Below are 19512 nucleotides of genomic sequence, written 5' to 3'. Positions count from 1 at the left end.
GAGAATTTCAGTAGACAAACAACAACAACAAACAGACAATATGAGCTTTGGTGAAAAAAAAAAAAGCTGCTCCTCGCTATAGCCTACCTGTCATGACGCTGCTCTGAATAAGGTCTATCATCTATGCATATTAAAACCCGCGGTAAGGCGGAATCTGGGAGGGAACAGGTTAAAGGCCGCTTTGAAATACCATCGAGCTGTACTCATTTGCATATCTACCTGTAAACCTCATGGGGGTTTTCTAGGCCTACGTCTGATGCCTTTGTTTGCCTTGTCTATTCTTGTTGTGACCGACTATCCCTAAAGCGCAAGGCTTTATTTCAGTAGTCACCCCCTCCTTCGCTGTAGTCTATCTTGTTATCTGCCAACAGATTACTAATAAAATCCAGTGACTCCAACATGTCTGCTCGCCTGTCGCCTCCTACAGCTTCTTTGCACGCAGACCTACCAGGCGTATGCATGCAAACACATTACAAAATAACATCTGTCTGACTTAACCCTTTCCTAAGAGCCGGAACAGAGCGATAACACATTTGTAAATAATTTAAAACAGAATAGATCAAATGTGTGCACATTGTAATATTATTAGGGTATAGTTGTGACATTAAATGGTAGTAGAAAAGTAGTAGTAAATGAGTAAATATTTTCAATTCTCATTTATTGAGCTTGACAGAATAACAATAAAACTACTTACAGGAATATAAAAATGGTTCGAGCACCACCGTGCAATCTTTCGAAGTGACACGAATTTAGTGGTTCTGTTTTATTTAAACACATATGTACAGCTTTCAACATTTTGTACAAGTCTATATAACTTATGTCCTGAGTCTCTGACGCGCGCGCCGCACCAGCCCACATTATGGGTGGCGTGACTGATAACTACACAGTTGGGGTTTAATCATTCTTTAAAACGTACTTTTTAATATTCATCCATCAGTGAAACAAAACATGAAAACAAAGGAAGTCATAAAACATAATAACTTAAAACCACTCTAAACTTCCTTTACATGGTTTAACCTACACCTATGTGCATATGAAACAGGTCTGAGTAGCCGGGACACATTGAAACATCGCTATTATATACTACTGATATTTCAACACAAAGCATTCATATCAACAGATATGCGTTTAAACAGTCCACAAAATGCCACCATGTGTGCCGTTTCCCCAGATACTCGCAGAGCATCTTTCAGCTTATATCTGTGGAGTTTTTTCAAAAGTCTTTCAAACTCTTATATGAAACTCTTCCACCAGTGTCTGTTAATACACGGCCCCCACGCTCGGTGCTGATCCTGGGTGGTGCACTGGATGCTGTAAATGTGATCCCTGCTGGTACCAGTGATTGCTGTAATCTTCCATGTAGGGGGGTGTGGAACTGAGGGGTGGCTGGGGGATCTGGCCCCGGTTGACCTGGCTAGTGTGCGCGTTACTGTCCCAAACAGCCGGGGATGGAGGGGAGTTGCAGGCCATGGAGTCGCTGGCGTTCGGGCTGTGATCCAACGGAACCTCGCCGTTCTTGTAAAGTTTCTTGAACTTGGATCTCCGGTTCTGGAACCAGATTTTGACCTGTTCAAAAAGAAAAAAACGGCATTCGCGTCAGTATTCTTTTGAACATTGTAAACATTATTAACCCGATAAAACGAATTATTTAAATTGAAATGCTTAATATGTTTTAATCGAAAAGCGATGGGCTATAGGCTAAATAAATAGGGGGTCAGATCAAAGTTCAAACCCCCACAAAGGGATCTTGGCAAATTAAGACCTTACTTTATTTCCATACAAAACAACATGGTTTCATTTCAGTGTAAAATAGAGATACAAGTCAAAGCACGTATTTTAGCATTTAGCACACCCAACAGAAGGAACCATAAAAACAGTTGCTTATGTGCTTTTGATAATTTTAGATATTTGTTAGGCCTATGTGTTAGGTAACTATTTCAACAGCCTGGTATATGACAAACACTTATATAAACTTTAATATTTTATCTGCACCCCGAAAAGTTGGCCTATGTAGTCTGCATTATTTAAAATCCTTTATAAGACTAAAATTATTTAGTACATTATTACATAATTTGCACACTGACTTTGAGTTAGATTACAAACGTTCAAATACAAACAATAACGAATAAACTAAGGTGTTATTAATATAATGCTTCAATTATTTTTTTACAGTTTAAAAATTTGCTTAGGTTTTATGTGCCGTCAATTTTTAAAAGCCTATAAAAACTTAGCGACAGGTAAAATTACGAAATAAAATTATTTTCTTGTTAAAATACATTACAAATACATTTTAAACAATTGTTAGGCTACATTATTAATTGTGATGGTAAAAAAAAATAGCAATGACATTTCCACACATCTTTTATGACCTGATAAGACTGCATGCTTATCCTTATCTCAGTGTGCACAGTGTCAGCGATTGAAGTGCACGGAATAGCTTTAAGCTGTTAACACAATGTCAAGTGTCAGACGAGTAATTATGTTAACAGTATTATAAGTGAATGTGAGCTGCAGTGTTACCTGTGTCTGCGTGAGCCCCAGCTGTGCAGCGAGTTCCGCGCGCTCCGGCAGCGCCAGATATTGCGCCTTCTGGAAGCGGCGCTGCAGCGCGGCGAGCTGGTAACTCGAGTAAATAGTGCGCGGCTTGCGGATTTTCTTGGGTTTTCCGTTTACCATCCGAACTTCAGTCTCAGGTTCCTCTTTGACTGGAAAGGAAAAAAAAACGACAGACCACGTTATCTCAAAGTAGGATTCAGGACATAAAAGAAAACCGAAAACTGATTGGCTTTAATTTTTTGGACTAAAACCAAAACATTCTCGCTAAATCGTTAAACAAGTAGGCCTACGCTTTTTTAAATTAAATAAGGGACATGAGTAAAATGATACATGTATTCCAGCTCTGGTAGGCAGTATCAAACGCAGAATTTGAGCACAAACAGACTATAGCCTCGTTAAAACATCTTCAAGGAATGACATAATGTAATTTAGGCCAACACCAACAATAAAATAAATGATGACATCTATAGCCGGAGCAGCAAGTAATCATGATTAATCGTATTCCATTCGCAATAAAAATGTCACTGGATAATTGTTTAACAGCGACCGCAAGTCTGTTGTGATAAAGAGGTAGCTAACTTTCTACCCTTCTGAAGTAGCTATACCTATTTTATTTGAACTATGTCAATTCTTTAAATTATGACTACATTGGGATAATAATACGGAGTAAAATAACAAACAAACAAGAGAATTATATAACAGCCGATTTCTTAAGAGAAACGCGATCTTGCGTTTCTCTAGCCGCTCACAAACACAATTTTATAATCTCGAAAAAAATATTATTTAACTCCATATAAAGAAGCCAAATCCAGCCAATTTGTAGATGTATAGGCATATAGACTACCTCTGGCGTATGTCATGAATGTAATATCTCACCCGCGCTATGTGGTGGCGTCTGCAGGTCTCTGCTGTAATGTCCATATTGTCTGTAAGTATTGCTGTAAGGATACTCTGTCTTGGTGGGGTAAGGTCCGGCTGATGCCCCCATCCCAGACAGATTAAACTGGTGGTATGAATTCATCTGTTGAGAGTATGGAGGACTCTGGTAGTATTCGTGATGGCTGCTGTAATAACCCATAGTATCTGTTGCCGAGGACTCTGGGAGAGTCGGAGAGTCCTTAGAAGTCGGATGGCAACTCATAGAGTTCGAAAGATCGGTTGAAATACCGGGTATCTTCCTGTCATATGTCGGTCCACTCATCCTTTATGGGAAATAAAACAAGGATCGTCCACTTTATTTCCAGGGCAGACTTGAACGAGTCATGCATACGTTTCGATCAGGACGATGCCTGTAACGCAATCCTCGATGAACAGCTTTCTCAAACTCCCTCGGTTGAACAACTGAACTTGTATGAGATACTCTGAATTATAGGGCACATGGGTGGACGCTTGGCTCCTATTGGCGCTCTCTCTCTCTCTCTCTCTCTCTCTCTCTCTCTCTCTCTCTCTCTCTCTCTCTCTCTCTCTCTCTCTCTCTCTCTCTCTCTCTCTCTCTCTCTCTCTCTCTCTCTTTTTAGCTCTGTGGGCAAAGCAAAGACTCTTCTCCGCCTCGCGCCCTAACGTCTCCAAATTTCAACTTTTGGGATTTTAGCTGTGATAATGAAGTAGAGCTATAGGCTACAAAAAAAAAAAAAAAAAAAAAAAAACAATAAGTTATGACAACATGCGTATTTTTACATTGCTTTAACTCATCAAAATAAGTTAAGCAATTTTCATTTTTTTTAATAAATTATACAAGATACATTTTAAGTCATTTTAATGACATCCATGTTGCTTAGCTACTTATTTTATTTTTGTTTTTTAGTTTTAGTAAAGTAGGCTATGGATGTTTTCTTGGTGCACTAAAAAACATGCTTCACTATTTACAAAACTATTCCTTGCACACAATATAAATAGCATTTACCGTTTTAATTCTGATGTCAGTAATAGCCTACATTATATTATTCAATATGACTGAATTATGTTACATTAACAAAGGTCTACGTTTGTTTTTTTTGTTTTTTTCAAATAGTCTTTTTTTACTCTCTTCAAAAATAAATGTTTAAATTTAAACCAAAAAAAAATAAGTTCCACAAAAGTTCTAGTTATAACATAGGCTAGCTTACTGGTGTTTAAAGAACCAAGCTTATCTGAAGAAACATCAAGACCTTTTTCAACAAGCTATTGAAAACCTAAAATAATGAAAAGGGATCTTTCTTGAGAAGAACCAATCAGGATTTTTTATTTATATAGAGTGTGGAATGTCAGACTTGACTAGCTCAAATATAGGGCATGTGGCCATGGCTGGCAATCTGTTAGAGATGTGATTATTTCACTTGTTTTCTGGTTGAGAGTGTCTGCGGTGAAAGAGGTTGGATGAGTTTATCTGCCTCTCTGATCACCCCTGCGGCTCTCACTTGTGTACCCTCTTTATTATGGCAAGGCGTGGTCCCAGGACGTCTTACCCTCTTACACCCAAATAAGCTTTATCAGCCGCTGACCCTAAATGCAAACGTGGAATAGAGGACGAGACGTTTACTGCTCTGCGTTATTTATTGTCAATATGCAAATGATATGCACGCGAACGCGCTGTTTCGGCAAACGGGTTCCTCCTTCAGGGAACTTCAGCCGCAAGACATCGGGTTGTCACATACCTGATGTGCACCGTCGTGGCATGTAGTCAAATTCCATGGAGTCTTTTTGAAAGACATGCAAACCATTCTTGAGAGCTGGAACATTTTGTGTTATATGTCAGTGTCAGGTATTTAGTTAGTCAGTCAGTCAGTCATTAAAATGAAATATTAAAACAATACATTTATAAACATAAAAACGAACTAATTAGCCTAAGTCAAATCGTCATTATAGCTAAAGGTTTAAAACGATCACATATTACTATTTATTTATTATTTTTAAATTAGTATGTATACCTTCTCGTTTAATAGTAAGAGGTACATTAAATTGATGCCTGTCGTGTAATGAATATTGCATGGTAGTAGTTGTGCAGCAGCTGTCCAGAGATTTCTGGTCTGATACTGCCTCCTTGTGGTTGTAGTGCAATAATTCAAACTGGTGGTTAGAACTACAGTTCTCCTTAAAGGTATAGTTCACCCAAAAATGGAAATTCTGTCATCATTTACTTACCCTCATTTTGTTCCAAACCTGTATGCGTTTTTCTCTACAATGGAAGTCAGTGGCTTTATTATCAACATACTTTAAAGTATATGTTTTGTTCAATAGAAGAAAGAAAAACAAACAGGGTTGAAACATCTTGAGGGTTTGTAAATTATAACAGAATTTTCATTTTTGGGTGAACTATCCCTTTAAGGAGAGTAAAAGGTGAAGTTTCCACTGTCCTGTATAATGCTGAAGAGTTTATTGCAGGATAATTTTTTTATAAAAATGAAAAGGCACACAGCCTGAAGGTGTCCTGTGGTTTCTGGCACCAAGACGTTAGTGACTTGTCCTTCAAGTCATGTATTTTGAGGTAGAGCCGCTGTGGATTGAACTTGTTCCCATAGATGTTCAACTGGATTGAGATTTGGAGGATTTTGAGGCCAGGGAAACAACTTGAATGTTTCTCAAACCACTCCTGAGAGACCGTTCTCATCCCAAGGCGTCATAAACAACAACGCATTCTCACCCCAAGGTGTCACCTTTGACCATGCTTCAATATTTGACGTTTTAGGCGCCCTTTAGCGTCACTTACATGACGCGATCCTACGGCGTCATCTTACTGACGCTAAAGAAAAGCGTCAGTTAGAGGACGCGGTTAGGTTTAGGTGTGGGGTGGGGGTAGGGTACACGCGATCCTAAGGCGTCATCTTACTGACGCTAAAGATAAGATATTGAAGCATGTCCAAATGCTTCCCAAGGCGTCAGTTAAGTGATGCCTTGGGGGTGAGAATGGGCTGTAAACAACGCTTTTGCCAAAGCGTAGACATCCAATGCACATGGCACCCTTTAGCGTCAAATGAGACGCAGATGGGGTAGAAGGCGCCTCCTAGTGGTCTAACCCTAACCCTAGGACCAACCCCATACCTAAACCTACCATAACCGAAGCGTCTCATTTGACGCTAAAGGTTGCCATGTGCGTTGGATGTCTAAGCTCTGGCAAAAGTGTGTATATGACGCCTTGGGATGAGAATGGGTTGTTCCTGAACAGTGTGTGCAGTGTGGCAGATTGCATTATCCTGCTGAAAAAGGACACTTCCACCAGTCAACATTGTTGTCATAAAGAGTGTACCTGGTCTGACACAATGTTTAGGTGCCACATGTCAAATTCACGTCCACACGAATGACCGGATCCAGTGTTTCCAGCAGAACATGCTCAGAGCATCACACTCTCTCCACCGGCTGGTCGTCGTCCCACAATTATCTTGGAGCATCACTTCTCCGGGTATAAGGAGCACACGTGCACGGCCGTTCGCGTAATGTAAAAGAAAACGGGACTCATCAGTTCAGGTGACCTTCTTCCACTGCTCCATGGTCCAGTTATGATACTCACGTGCTCGTTGTATGTGCTTTTTATGGTGGACGAGGATCATCACTCAGCCTTGGGCGCCTAATACACTGTCGCTGGCTTGTGGTCTGTCCCTCCTTGGACCATTGTTGGTAAATTCTCACAAATGCAACCCACAAGCCTTGCCGTTTCACAGATAATTTGTCTCGGTCAGCTTGCCATAATAATTCGACCCTTGGTGGCTTGGTCCTTGTCAAAGTTGCTCAGATCTTTAATTCTGCCCATTTCTCTTGCACCCAATCCTCTTGTATAATCAGCAGGTGGCGCCAGTAACCCAGGGTTTCTCTGTAATCTCTACTGCACTGTTCAAGTTACTGTAAACCTCAATTTAATGCTGGAAATTATGCTTTAATTAACAAATAATGGCTAATAACCATTACGTTAAAACTAATAAATAATGAATTATGTGTGCATGTTTGCATTTTAAAACCAAACCTTTCTGCAAAATATGCCTAATGCTATTTTATTTTGAATTATTATAAGAACATTTATCATATGTTTTTTTTTTTTTTTTCAAGATTCCTTTCGCTTCGTAACATTGGTTCATTCTTGCTGGTCAGTGGAAAGACTATTATCTGACATAGGCCAACGCTTGGAATGAGACTAGCAGAATATACATTGTTCACAATTTCCTAACCGATCTCCTGGCAATGCATATCTATAGCATGAGTTCATGCTTTTATTTGGTGTTCTCTTTATACGCAAAAAGTAATCTTTTACATGCATCTGGTATATTTTTTCGCCTATCATGCAACCAAAAAGTGTGTATCATACTGTATCCACTAAGGTCATTTTTGCAAATAAAGAGCATGAAAGCATGAACTATAGATATGCAAAAGATTGGGCTCCACTTTCCCTTTCTCAGGAAATCATTGGGCATTTCTCTGATTGCCCTAAATCATGATCTATGTGAGTTGGAGGGCTCAGCACTTAAAGAGAGATGTTCAAAATAAGTCTTTTGAAAGTCTTAATGGAAGCTCTTGTAGACCTTCTCTGTTTGATGTTTGAAGTGTCTAAACCTCTCATTTGTGGCTTGGCCAAAGCATTGAAGTCCTTTAGGGAAGCCGGCAATTACAGGATGAGTGTACAGTTCCACTGGTCATCCAGGGTGAGCGCAGTCTTTTGTTGTGACGATTACAAATGGTTCCGTCTTTCCTCAAAGTGTGTAATTTCCATTAAGCACTCCCAAATCCACCGGAAAATGTGCACAGCTGCAGCTTAACACACTGCTTTTGGCAGGTAATGGTTGTTAAATTGTAGATGAATTAAACGTTGATGTTCAGATGAAAACATTGTTACAGTTTCTGCGTCATTTTCTCTTGAGTAGAAACTTATTTTGAATAAGTACTTACTTTGCAAGCTCTGAAAGAGTATGTTCTATATAGTACGGGTTGTGTAGTAGCCTATCAATGTAATCCGGTCAAACTACATTCACCATGTTGTCATTATCATGTGACCTACCAGTGTCACTGCCATTCACAAATCCTCTCAGATGGCCTCATGGGATATAAAGACACCCGGAAATGCACACTAGGGTCTCGTCAGAAGAAATAGGTCATCTGGGTACTTTTTTGCCTGCTCTTATGAGTACTGGTACTTTGTCATACTATAAGTATGTGGTTTCGGATGCATCCAGTGTCTGAGAGTGTTTTAGTAATATTAAACTTCCTCCAAAGTGCATAGTGCATGCATTCAATTTAGTTACTTTATCTCTAAATACTGTATTATACATTTCTACATACGTATTTGTGTGTGGCTTTTTCAACATTTTCTTTTTTAAATATGCATTAAAACTGTGTGCTAACAAGTGCATACATGTTCTTACGTCACACGCTAACTAATGAAGGGAAGATGTGAGGATGAAGAAATGAATTAAGGTTGGAGAGGCAGGCAACAACAGCCCTCCCACTTGTGATTTTTTTCTCTCTTTTTGTGCACTGCAAAACCAACCCAATTTCTTTGCTTTGAGGGAAAAAAAAATCGGAGAGCTCTCAGAGATAATGAAGTTCAAGGTTCTCTACATGCTTTCAAGTACAGGCTGAAAAGCAGGCTTAAACAACAGGAGCTCTGCACGTTCTTAAAGTGATTTTTCTTCACAAAAACTATAAAAGGAAGGAAGATGTGAAGAGTGCTATGTCTTCATTAGGAGGGCACATTTAACATGAAAACAGAATCTTTCAGCATCAGCTGTGCTTCCAAATATGAATGCTGTCTTTTAAAGTGTTTTCCCTATTTCGATCCATTCATTCTATAAAGTAGGGGGTCGTAAAGATTGCTGTGGGAGGCAGTTTAGGGTTTATGAGTAGTGTTGTTTTTGGCGGCCTGTTTTAATTTGAGTTTTAGTCTAGTCTTTGTGTCGCTGTCATTTTAGTTTTTATTAGTTTTAGTCACATTCATACTCTTTTTAGTTGCTCTGATTTGAATTTACAACATATTTATTTTACCAACCAAACAAACATGTTAGAAGTAGCCTGCGGACATGATGAAATGAAAGTTTTTCCAAATGTCATTTCTTCTTTTTCTCCAAAAGTCGAATCCTTTCTCTGTGTCAGACGTTTATGCTAATGCCTGTTTCACACATACTCCGTTTGCGGTGCATTATCCCAAGACGTCATATAACTCACGTCTTGGGACGTCTTTTGACCATACGTCAATATCCGCCTTTTTAGGGCCCCCTTAAACGTCAGTAGATGACGTTGTCGGATCCTAACTCTACACCAGACCTAAACCTACCCCTAAACCTACCCCGTCACCTAACTGACGTTAAAGGTAAAGAGTCAGTTGTATGATGGCCCGGGGTCATCCCGGGCCGTCATACAACTGACGCTTTACCTTCAACCGGGTGGCGTCCGGGAAAAAATGGACGCCACCCGGAAAGCTGTTGTAATGGTAGCACTGGCCGAGTACCAGGCACTTACATTAAAGAGCCCCTATCATGGATTTTTGAAAATGACTGTTCATGTAGTGTGGAATATAGCTCTAAGGGAATGAAAACATCCTGCAAAGATTTATATCTGAAAGTGCACCGTATATAAAGTTATTGTCTTTCAAAAGTGAGAGTCAACTTTGAGTCTATGAAATGAATTGTTTTTGAAACGAGTCTTTTGCTGTTACATCGTGACGTAGAGAGGTCATTGGCCGCGCCCAGTTACTGCGCGTGCAGACGGAAAAAAATTATTATGACTACACCTTATCAAAACGCAGCCATTTGAACTTGAAAATGTTCACTTTATTTCATGTTAATCTTCTGTTACGCTAGCAACGTTAGTAATTGCACTCACAACAACCGATTCCCATACCTACAGGGGACGCAGTAATACGAGTGATTATAATCATCGTGAATAAACACGCAGGAAAAATGCGCAGGCTACCCTCATATGACTTAGCTCTTCTGGTTGAGCTGCACTGTATCAGATTATGTGTTATGCTTGTACATTGATCGGCTTTGCCGCTCTTTATTGCCTGCGAGTGCTTGTATACATGCGCTTATTTACACGCGCTTTTTACGAGGTGGCTAATTCGTAACAATTTTTACAACCTCACTCGTACGGATTAGTACAATTTTTTCTATATCATACATATTTTACGAGTTGGCCAACTCGTATGAATTTGTACGAATGACCTACACCTGACCCCACCCTTAAACCTACCCATCACTTGGGTTTAGACAAATTAAGGTGAGGTCGAATGAATTAGTACGAATTAGCCACTTTTTAATCACTCGTACGAATTGGTGGTTAGATATCTGGGGTTTCTGAATGTTTCCAGGACTCATGAAGTGGATGCCGGCGCGCACGCCGTTGACAAAGGGTTCCCGTAGCATAGGCTAAACTTACGCAATACGACAGAACCTCTCGTAAGAGAACGAATCGGTTACCTAACGTAACCTTGGTTCTCTCTACTCTAGATGAGAGAACAAGTATTGCGTAACCGTCCGTGCTCGTGCCACGAGCGCTATTTTCGCTTCAGCCGATGAAAACCAGAGAAACATCCTCCGAGCCCTTATTATATACGCTAAGCCACGCCCATTCTGGCGGGCTAGGATACGGTGAGGGCGCGAGCACCTTTGATTGGACGTGACGTCACGTTGGGCTCACTGGTAGGTTGTGGAGTTTCCGTAGAGCAGCCTATGAGTACATTTGACAGCCTGCTCTATGTCTGCTAGCTGCTGCACTGCATTGATAATGAATACAAAATTAAGGATAATTTCTGGCTTCGGTATCTTGAGAAGATTAATCTTTCCCATAGCTTAAGCTAAACTTACGCAATACTAGTTCCCTCATCTAGAGAGAACAACAATCGTCAACAATTTTGCATTATACATTTAATTATATTCATCGCCACGACCAGCATTTACGTTGGGTCACGTGATAAATGTTGAGGACAATATTTAGTCATAATTTTCGTTGACAAAAGCAACACTAGCAATGAGCTCTCAGTATATAGGGTGTTAAAGGAAAAGCCCAAGTAATACAGGGCTGAGGACCACAGCTGTCGAAGGAGTCAGTTAGTAAATGACTGCCAGCTGTGGCTGGATATGGTGAATTAAGCTTTTGCTTGATGGTTTACTATCTTTTACAAACTTTCCTACCGACACATGAATGCTCACTAACATTTACCATCTGTTAAGAGTGATCTAATGATTTCTCATGATGTTCTTCATTTTTACCCCCTTCACAAGTACAGCTGACCTCTGACCTTTAGCCTTACATCATCTCCATCATCAAGAGATCCCGGTTCACAGCAGGTGCAACTCACGTCCACACAAATATACTGCTGCATGTTCTTCAGCAGAAATACATTCTGCTACACCAGATTTTTTTAAGATCATAAACAGATTTTAATGAATTTCTCATCTTTGGTACTGGGACATCCAAAAGTACCCGTATTATGCAAATATTATATTTTGGAGGTCTCATACGATAGATTTACATGCATCCACGTTTAAAGAAAAACATGTTAATTTTCTCATAATATACATTGCACATCACAGAGAGCAAATTGAGGACCATAGGCTGGCATTATGCAAATTTGTTTGTGAGGCAATAGGTCCATTTGTCACGCACTTTGATCTTTGAAACTTTGCAGAGCTTTTACATACACAAACAGCTATATACACAAACACAATATATGAATGGTAATTATGTAGCTTATATGCTTTTTTGGTTGCTCTTTCAGGAGACTTAATTTAGCTCTTTGTGGAGTAATAATTCAATTATCAACTCTTTTCTTAAGGTGTTTCTCTCAAAATTTTTCAAGAGAAATTCAATTTAGACAGAAATAGGACAATTGCTGGTACACAGTATATGAATCTATAAAATGAATGTCAGATTGTATGAGTTTATATTGAGATCTCTGAGACTGGTTGCAAACAAAAAAAAAAAACACTGAGCAGTGTTTGAAGTGTTGTTCAGACCAATGTTACGTTTAAATGTTGCAGATACATCTATATTATTGTCACAGTCTTCGTCTGCACCGTCCTGTCTTGTCATCAGCACTACACTTCCCAGGATCCTCTTGTCTCCACTCCTGAACTCACTCCCTCATCAGCCACCTGTTCCTCGTCTTGTTCATCAGTATCACCTGTCTTCACATCGTTATGTTTGATTCCTCCCTGTATTTAGTTCCCTCTGTTTCATTCAGTTATTGTCGGTCAATGTTGAATGTTACCCTGCGTGGTCCTGTAACCTGTCTTCCGTCCTGAATTTAGAATAAATATTGTTATTGGAATCCTGACTCCTCGTCCTCTTCGGCCTGCACCCACGCCCGTGACAATTATACGTTTCAGCATCTATCCAAACATACTAAAACGTACATTTTCTATCTTTGCAAAAACGTAAAATACCTACGTATTAACAATGAGACCAGGCTGTCAGACCACTATAAAATACACATAAGATTACAAGGGCACTTTTAAGAAGAACAACAATCTAAGAAACCATCACTCTAGGAAAACAAGTAAGATGTTTAAGAGATTTTATGAGATTTTCCTTTTGGAATAGAGCTGGCTTTAATAAAGCTCACTCAGGGGAATTCCACTGCCTTCAGAATTGTATTAGATATGTGACTAATCTGAGAGTCTATTTACTAAAAAAAAAAAATATATCACATTGCTTCTCTTCAGCAAGAATTGGATCTGCTATGTTTAATCTGAAGCTCTTGTAGGGTGGCATTTTCTAAATGTCTACTTCTGTTCCATTCCCTTGTTTTCCAACTGGTATCTGAAGGAATAGACGGCACAGAAGCAGCTGGTTCCTCTGGGTAACGCCAGCGTGCTTCACAGGAATGTGTTCATTTCGCAGGACTGACTAGTTCTGAACGGCTGGACAGAACAGCTGTGGTGGGACAGCCTCAAAGGGGAGAAGGGGGTCCCTCTTTTCTTAATGAACTCTGTCAATGCATTCAGTCTCTTCTCATTTTTTTAGCACCTCTCAAGCCTTCAGCAGCTACCATGGTGGCATTTTGTGCAGCAACTGTATATTGAAGATCTCAATGAACAAAACCAGTGTGTGTGAAAATCAATCAAGCCGACATTTAAAAATAAATGTTCCAACAACAGGTTTTTGCAGTCATGCCATAGAAGAACCGTATTTGGTTCCCTAAAGAACCTTTTAATAGAACAGATCTTAAAAGAACTATGTCTTAGTGTGAAGAATGTTTTAATAATCTAAAGAATTTTTTTAAAGAACCTTTTGTACAATAGAAAAAGTTCTATAGATGTGTCTTCATGGATTTATTGATTCCAATAATGAACCTTTATTTTTATGAATATAGAATAAAATATAATAGATATGAAAAAATGCTAATCTGTTTTGATATCTAAACAGGGGTCACAACGCAAAAAGGCAGTTGGGTTTAAGTTGTTAATAATAAATAAAAGTCTTAAAAATAAATAAATTCTTATGTTTAATTTAAATGTGTAAAAAATACTACTACTACTACTATTAGTTAATATTGTTATAATTATATCATTATACATATATATATATATATTGTTGTTGTTGTTGTTATTTCACCATGTTGTGCAGCAATTTTTGTCAGTCTATATTGCTTCATCACAGATCCCCCAAAAATGAAGGTCAGACAAAATCCTTCTGAGTTTCCTTTGTTATCATAAACAACAGAATGTGCACAACACAGTGACCTAGTTTAGGTTTATTAGGTTTATTATGTCCCGGTCATTAACATTTCCCTTTAAATAAACATATCAAATCAAATAATACATCTCATTATATTTGATAAACAATTATAGCTAATTAATTCCACATATTTTGTAATGATAATGACTATAATTTATTATGGATTTATTACAAAAATCGGTCTCACTTTATGTTAAGTGTCTTTAACTACTATGTAATAACATTTTAATGAATCATATGATACAATAGACTTATTGAGACCATATATGTTTTTGCATTGTACTTAAAAAATACCTGGATGTAATTCTCTTTTTATATCTATAATTATCCTGTTGACACCTACTTAACCCACCCTTAAATCTAACCATACCACCCTAACCTTACCTGTATCCCTCTTCAACAGCAGCAAAAGAGCTTTGCAATACAACATGAACAAGTACACTAACATTGTATATGTAATATACTAGTTAAAGATAACTACTATAAAATGTAACCAAAAAATAATTATAAGAAATAAAACAAAAAGATTTTTTTTTTCCAGACACAGCATTGATGATCACACAGAGGGGGGATTGGAGAGAGTCGTAAATGTACAGAAAGTGGGCTGAAACAGTGTGATGTGATTTCCTCACACAGTTCTCACAACATGTATCACATAACAGGTCCCTATTGTCCAATACCTGATATGTTAAACACATGTAGCACACACCCAGAGTTGGGAGCCAGTGGGAAAAAGCTAGAGCCTCAGCTGTTAACCCAATGTAATCTAATGTATTGAAAAACAACAAAAACAATTCAAACCTGTATTACACTGATTGTTTTGATGCTTGAAAACTTCTCGGTTACATATGTAACCTTTGTTTCCTGAGTAGGGAACGAGACACTACAAATATCGCTATGGGAAGACCTTTGGAGTGGACAAATGTTTGAAGCCCTTAAGCCATCACGCCAATTTGATTGGCCAATAGCGCTTAGCACCACCCTATTATGCTTCAAATTAGTCTGCTGTGCACTATTTCCTCAGATTCCATGAAGAAGAAAGCACTATTCAAGTATGGGAAGGCCGGTATCGCAGTGAACAAAGGTTAAGTAACCGAGACGTTCTCTTTTTAGGTCTCTCAACACTGTGAATATCGCCATGGGAACAATTATACCACAACACCTTCACATACATGAGAATACCTGAAAGTCCGTGGAAGTGTCTAGCTGGAAGTGTCCGCTCAAGCAGATAAGACCTGGGAGTCGAGAGCCAAATCTATGATCTATGCCACTGGGCTGAGCGGTCGACATAGACCTTCAGTGCCCTAACTGGGCAAAGGCTGAGAGTTTGTGCATCACTCCCAGTCTCCGAATCTGGACGAGAAAAAGCCTCCAAAACCACCAGCTGGGAACGAAAAGGGGTTGACACGACCTTAGGAACGTATCCGTTAGGAACGTTTCGACAGCCAAAGAACTGGTTCTTGGCCAGGAGAACTGGTTCCAAAGCAGTACCAACTCTTTGCTAGACTAGAACCGTTCTTTTACCACGTCATGCTTACGTCGGGGGCTGGGGCGGGTTTATATGTGTTCTAAAACATCTTTTCTGACCATAATATAGAATCGCAAAGTTAAGAGAAACACTTGCAGAAACACGATGGAGTCCGCCTTTGTAATTGTTATGCTTGAAGTTAACGCACGCGTTTCTATTTTTGCATTTTTTTTTATTGAAAACATTATAAGCAAAGAAGAAAACAGTCACAATATAACAAATAAATGGAAAGAAAAAAGACACAAGACAGGGGTACATAACTTATCAGAAAAGATTACATATCAAACGAAAAGATTTAAAGAATTACATATTTCAATTGTTTTTAAACCCTTCTTGGTACACGAGTTAGAGATAATCCCAAAGTAATGTTGTACTTTCAAGCGTTTCTAGATAAGATGTATGGCGACGTACACAGTGACGTAACGACGTCGTTCCCTGGGCGCTCTAGTTAGTGGAAAAACAAATAGGTTCTGAAGCGGTTCGCAAGTTGAACCAACTCCGAACCAACTTTGAACCAGCACCAGCTCCGAACCAGCAGGGTCGGCGCTATGGTGGGGCATTCGAGGGCCGTGCCCCCCCTAGCGCTCATTGATGCCCCTCCTACCACAGTTTCTAAATCATAAATCAGATGTAGGCTATACAATACCAAATGTTTAGCAATCTATTTAAATAGTACATTGTGTTTAATTTGTTGTCTAAGTGGATCTAATATGTGTTGGTGCCAAGAATTTTCACATGAAGAAATAGATATATCCAATCCGACTTTTCATTGTAAGTGCTGTAGTGGTCCAGTGGTAAAACCTTAGACTGGAGTGCTAGAGATTTTGGGTTCTAACCCACACTCGCATAATTATTTTTTTCCCCCCATCATTAAAACCGATTATGTTTATCAGTGGTTGTCAAGCAGGGACATGTTTGAGTGCATTTTACTTTGGATTTCACCGGTACGAATAGAGATTTCGCCGCAACAGATCAAGCGCGCGTCCGTGTGAAGATGTTTATTGTGGCAGCGCGAGCCACAAGAGAACACTTCAGCACCACAGACCCAGTCACCGAGCACTTTGATCACTTGATTTAAAAACCAACACATTTCAGCGTGCTATATCGCCTCTTATTTAACAAATGAATGCTCTGCTAGGTAACCGGATATGTTTTATTTATTTGTATTGGTACATCCGTGCCGCGAGATCGAGATGTATAAAAGTGCTGGGACAACATCGACCCTGGCAAAAAGTGGTGGGGAAATTCGCAAATAATAATTATAAATAATAATCATAATAATAAAAGGTGTTTCGTTTTTTTTTTTTTTTTTTTTTTTTTGCGTCAAATTATTTCTTAAACGGCAGTGCCCCCCCGCTGATGACCCAATGCCCCTCCAGTAGATCTGCTCTGGCGCCGACTCTGCGAACCAGTTCTTTTTTTGGTGGAAAAGGTGGTTGTCGCTCGCTCTCCCTAGGCCTACGTGGAATAAGCTGGCAGAAAACAGCAGACTGTTGTTTCGCTGTTCTGAATTTCTCCAACATAGCAGTCACAGACTCGTCAAATAGACCGTCCTTGGACATAGGGACATCCAACAGGAAGGCCTTTTCTCTTTCCTTATCTATTTCCTGTCAGTAAATGTCTGCCAAAGATGGCACTCTACCGACACCATGGACCAGCCTACTGCTTGGGCAGTGTGCTTGGTAGCTCTAAGCGCCAAGTCAGTGGCCCACCTGAGCTCTTTAATAGCCTCTGGAGTCAAGCCTTCTCCTTCAACTCTTTAAGCAGGTCTGCTTGATAGACCTGAAGTACAGCCATTGAATGAGGAGAGGCTGCTGCCTGCCCAGTGGCCATATAGGATTTCCCAAACAAAGCGGAAGTAACTCTACATGGTTTGGATGGCAGCATGGGCCACGATTTCCAAGTTGGAGCCAAAGAATACATGAGATGGGCAGCGAGAGTGAGTCTCTTTGACGGTCGGCATTGCCGCATAGTCATGATCCGCCATTTTTGAGATGGTGGTGAAATCCGCAGCAGGCTCGCTGGCCCAATCTAGCCCCAGCTTGTTTACAGCACAAGTAACCACGTCTAACAGCTTGTTATAGGACGGAGAAGTGTGCTTTTCCTGTCCGCTCGGAGGGAGAGAGCCACACAAATCGCCTTTAAGTTAGGCCGCCGTAGACACAACGTCATCGTCAAACTGGCCACAACCGAAATAATTCACACTGTGGCCTTCTGGAGTAGGCCGCAAATCGTCACGAACGAAAATGATGGGGTCCGAGCTTGGCTCGACTACGAGTAAGACTGTTTTGCCTTAATAAACTCCCAATTAATGCTTATTAATAGGTAGTTGTTCAAATTAGGTATTGGGTAGGTTTATGACTTGTAGAATGGTTATGCAGAATAATGCATTAACATGTACTAATAAACAGCCAATATCATAGTAATATGTATGCTAATAAGCAACCAGTTAGTGAGAAACTAAAACTAAAGCCCTAAACTAAAGTGTTACCAATTTTTTTATTTTGTAAGACTGGCAGTTGGTCAAAGAGGAACACAAGAGCATTTCTCTATGATTGTCTTGAAAACTATCTGATAAAGAAAGTTTGAACCAAAGCACAAACTATTTTCCAAACAGAGTATTATCTTACCAGTGCAGAACACCATGAAAGCTTCAAAGCTCTGAAAACACTGTGGATATTTTTTCTGGATTACACTTTCCTATTGATTTACTGCCTTTTTGTTGTCAAATAAATACATGAACTAAGCCGGAATACGTGGATTAGACATGTCAGAACAGGATCTATAATAACCATGAATGCTCATAATAAATTATGGTTGCACACTTATCAATTGTAAGGTATTAACTCTCAGTTCCTGTAAAGTTTCTCTATGGTCACGATCATGAATTTGTTCACTGGCTCAATCAATGGCATGTTTAGTGCGAGACTGACCGACTGACCAAAGGCAGATGTGAATATTCCGTAAACCGGTGATTTTATTTGCAATCTTGGTGACCTTGAAGCTGCAGATATTAGACCTGCTTGACCTTAAAGGACTGAGCTCTTTGTTTGCCACAGACTGACTGTTACATTGTCAGTGTGGAGCTGAGAAACATACTGTCTTTCACAAGTATTGCCTTAATGTGCCATTCTCAAAATATGGTGACATTTGAGTCATATTTTCAAATAGTCCAAATTTCATTCAATATCTGAATTAGTCAAGTGTCTGAAAAAAGCACAGCCTTTATGGCATATACACAAATGCAAAAGCCTTTCAGAAGATTTAATTCATTGTCCTTCACTTGTAGCCTTTAACAGTAACCATTCCTCTGCAACAATCTTAATACAACTCATTCACATTACAAGATTATATTGTCATGTCTGATGCTTTTTTAATTTAGAAGTTGCCACAATGTAAAGTTTCTCTGATACAGCACAGTGAAGCAGTAAAGGTCACACTAGAGCTGGAAAACTTGGCAGGGCTTTAAAAGAACTCAGTGCTCTCATATTTGGAGAGCACTGCGCACATGGCAACCAGGGTCTCCATGACAACGGCAGGCCTTGTCATCTAGGTGCGGACAGGAGTAAAGCCACTGACCGGAATTATGAAAGCGTAACGCACTGCAGACTTGCTCAGGGAATCTGTTCTGTACAAAGGATTAAATTCACTTTAACATTGGTTTGCTTCTGAAAGATATGAGCTGAGGTCAAGTAGATCAAGATTATTTGCTCTTCCACCGATCCAGACAATGTTTGCTTTATCATTGTTTGAGGAAGCCGCAATCTGTCTTTCTTTTAGACATTACTGTA

At 39.5% G+C, this 19512-nt stretch overlaps 1 protein-coding gene across 1 annotated transcript; it reads right to left on the bottom strand.

The window, feature by feature from the left end:
• Nucleotides 1-641: 641 nt before the first annotated feature.
• Nucleotides 642-3902, bottom strand: dlx3b (distal-less homeobox 3b). The gene is made up of 3 exons (XM_039664756.2): nucleotides 3433-3902; nucleotides 2521-2705; nucleotides 642-1566 (listed from the first exon to the last, which is right to left on the bottom strand). Exons 1-3 carry the CDS (start codon nucleotides 3755-3757, stop codon nucleotides 1261-1263), a joined length of 816 nt encoding a protein of 271 aa, XP_039520690.2. The 5' UTR covers nucleotides 3758-3902; the 3' UTR covers nucleotides 642-1260.
• Nucleotides 3903-19512: the final 15610 nt, after the last annotated feature.

Source organism: Pimephales promelas, chromosome 17 (assembly GCF_988280905.1).
Source record: "Pimephales promelas chromosome 17, fPimPro1.hap1.1, whole genome shotgun sequence".
Classification (NCBI taxonomy): Eukaryota; Metazoa; Chordata; class Actinopteri; order Cypriniformes; family Leuciscidae; genus Pimephales; species Pimephales promelas.
Note: the sequence above shows the minus strand (reverse complement) of the source record. Positions and strands in the feature narration are given on the sequence as shown.

Excerpts from the sequence above, each read along its gene's own strand:
- dlx3b (XM_039664756.2), bottom strand. The coding sequence starts at position 3,757 with ATGAGTGGACCGACATATGACAGGAAGATACCCGGTATTTCAACCGAT. Across the intron at positions 2,706-3,432 it reads GACGCCACCACATAGCGCGG|TCAAAGAGGAACCTGAGACT; the intron begins GTGAGATATTAC and ends TTTCCTTTCCAG. Across the intron at positions 1,567-2,520 it reads TGGGGCTCACGCAGACACAG|GTCAAAATCTGGTTCCAGAA; the intron begins GTAACACTGCAG and ends CTTTTTGAACAG.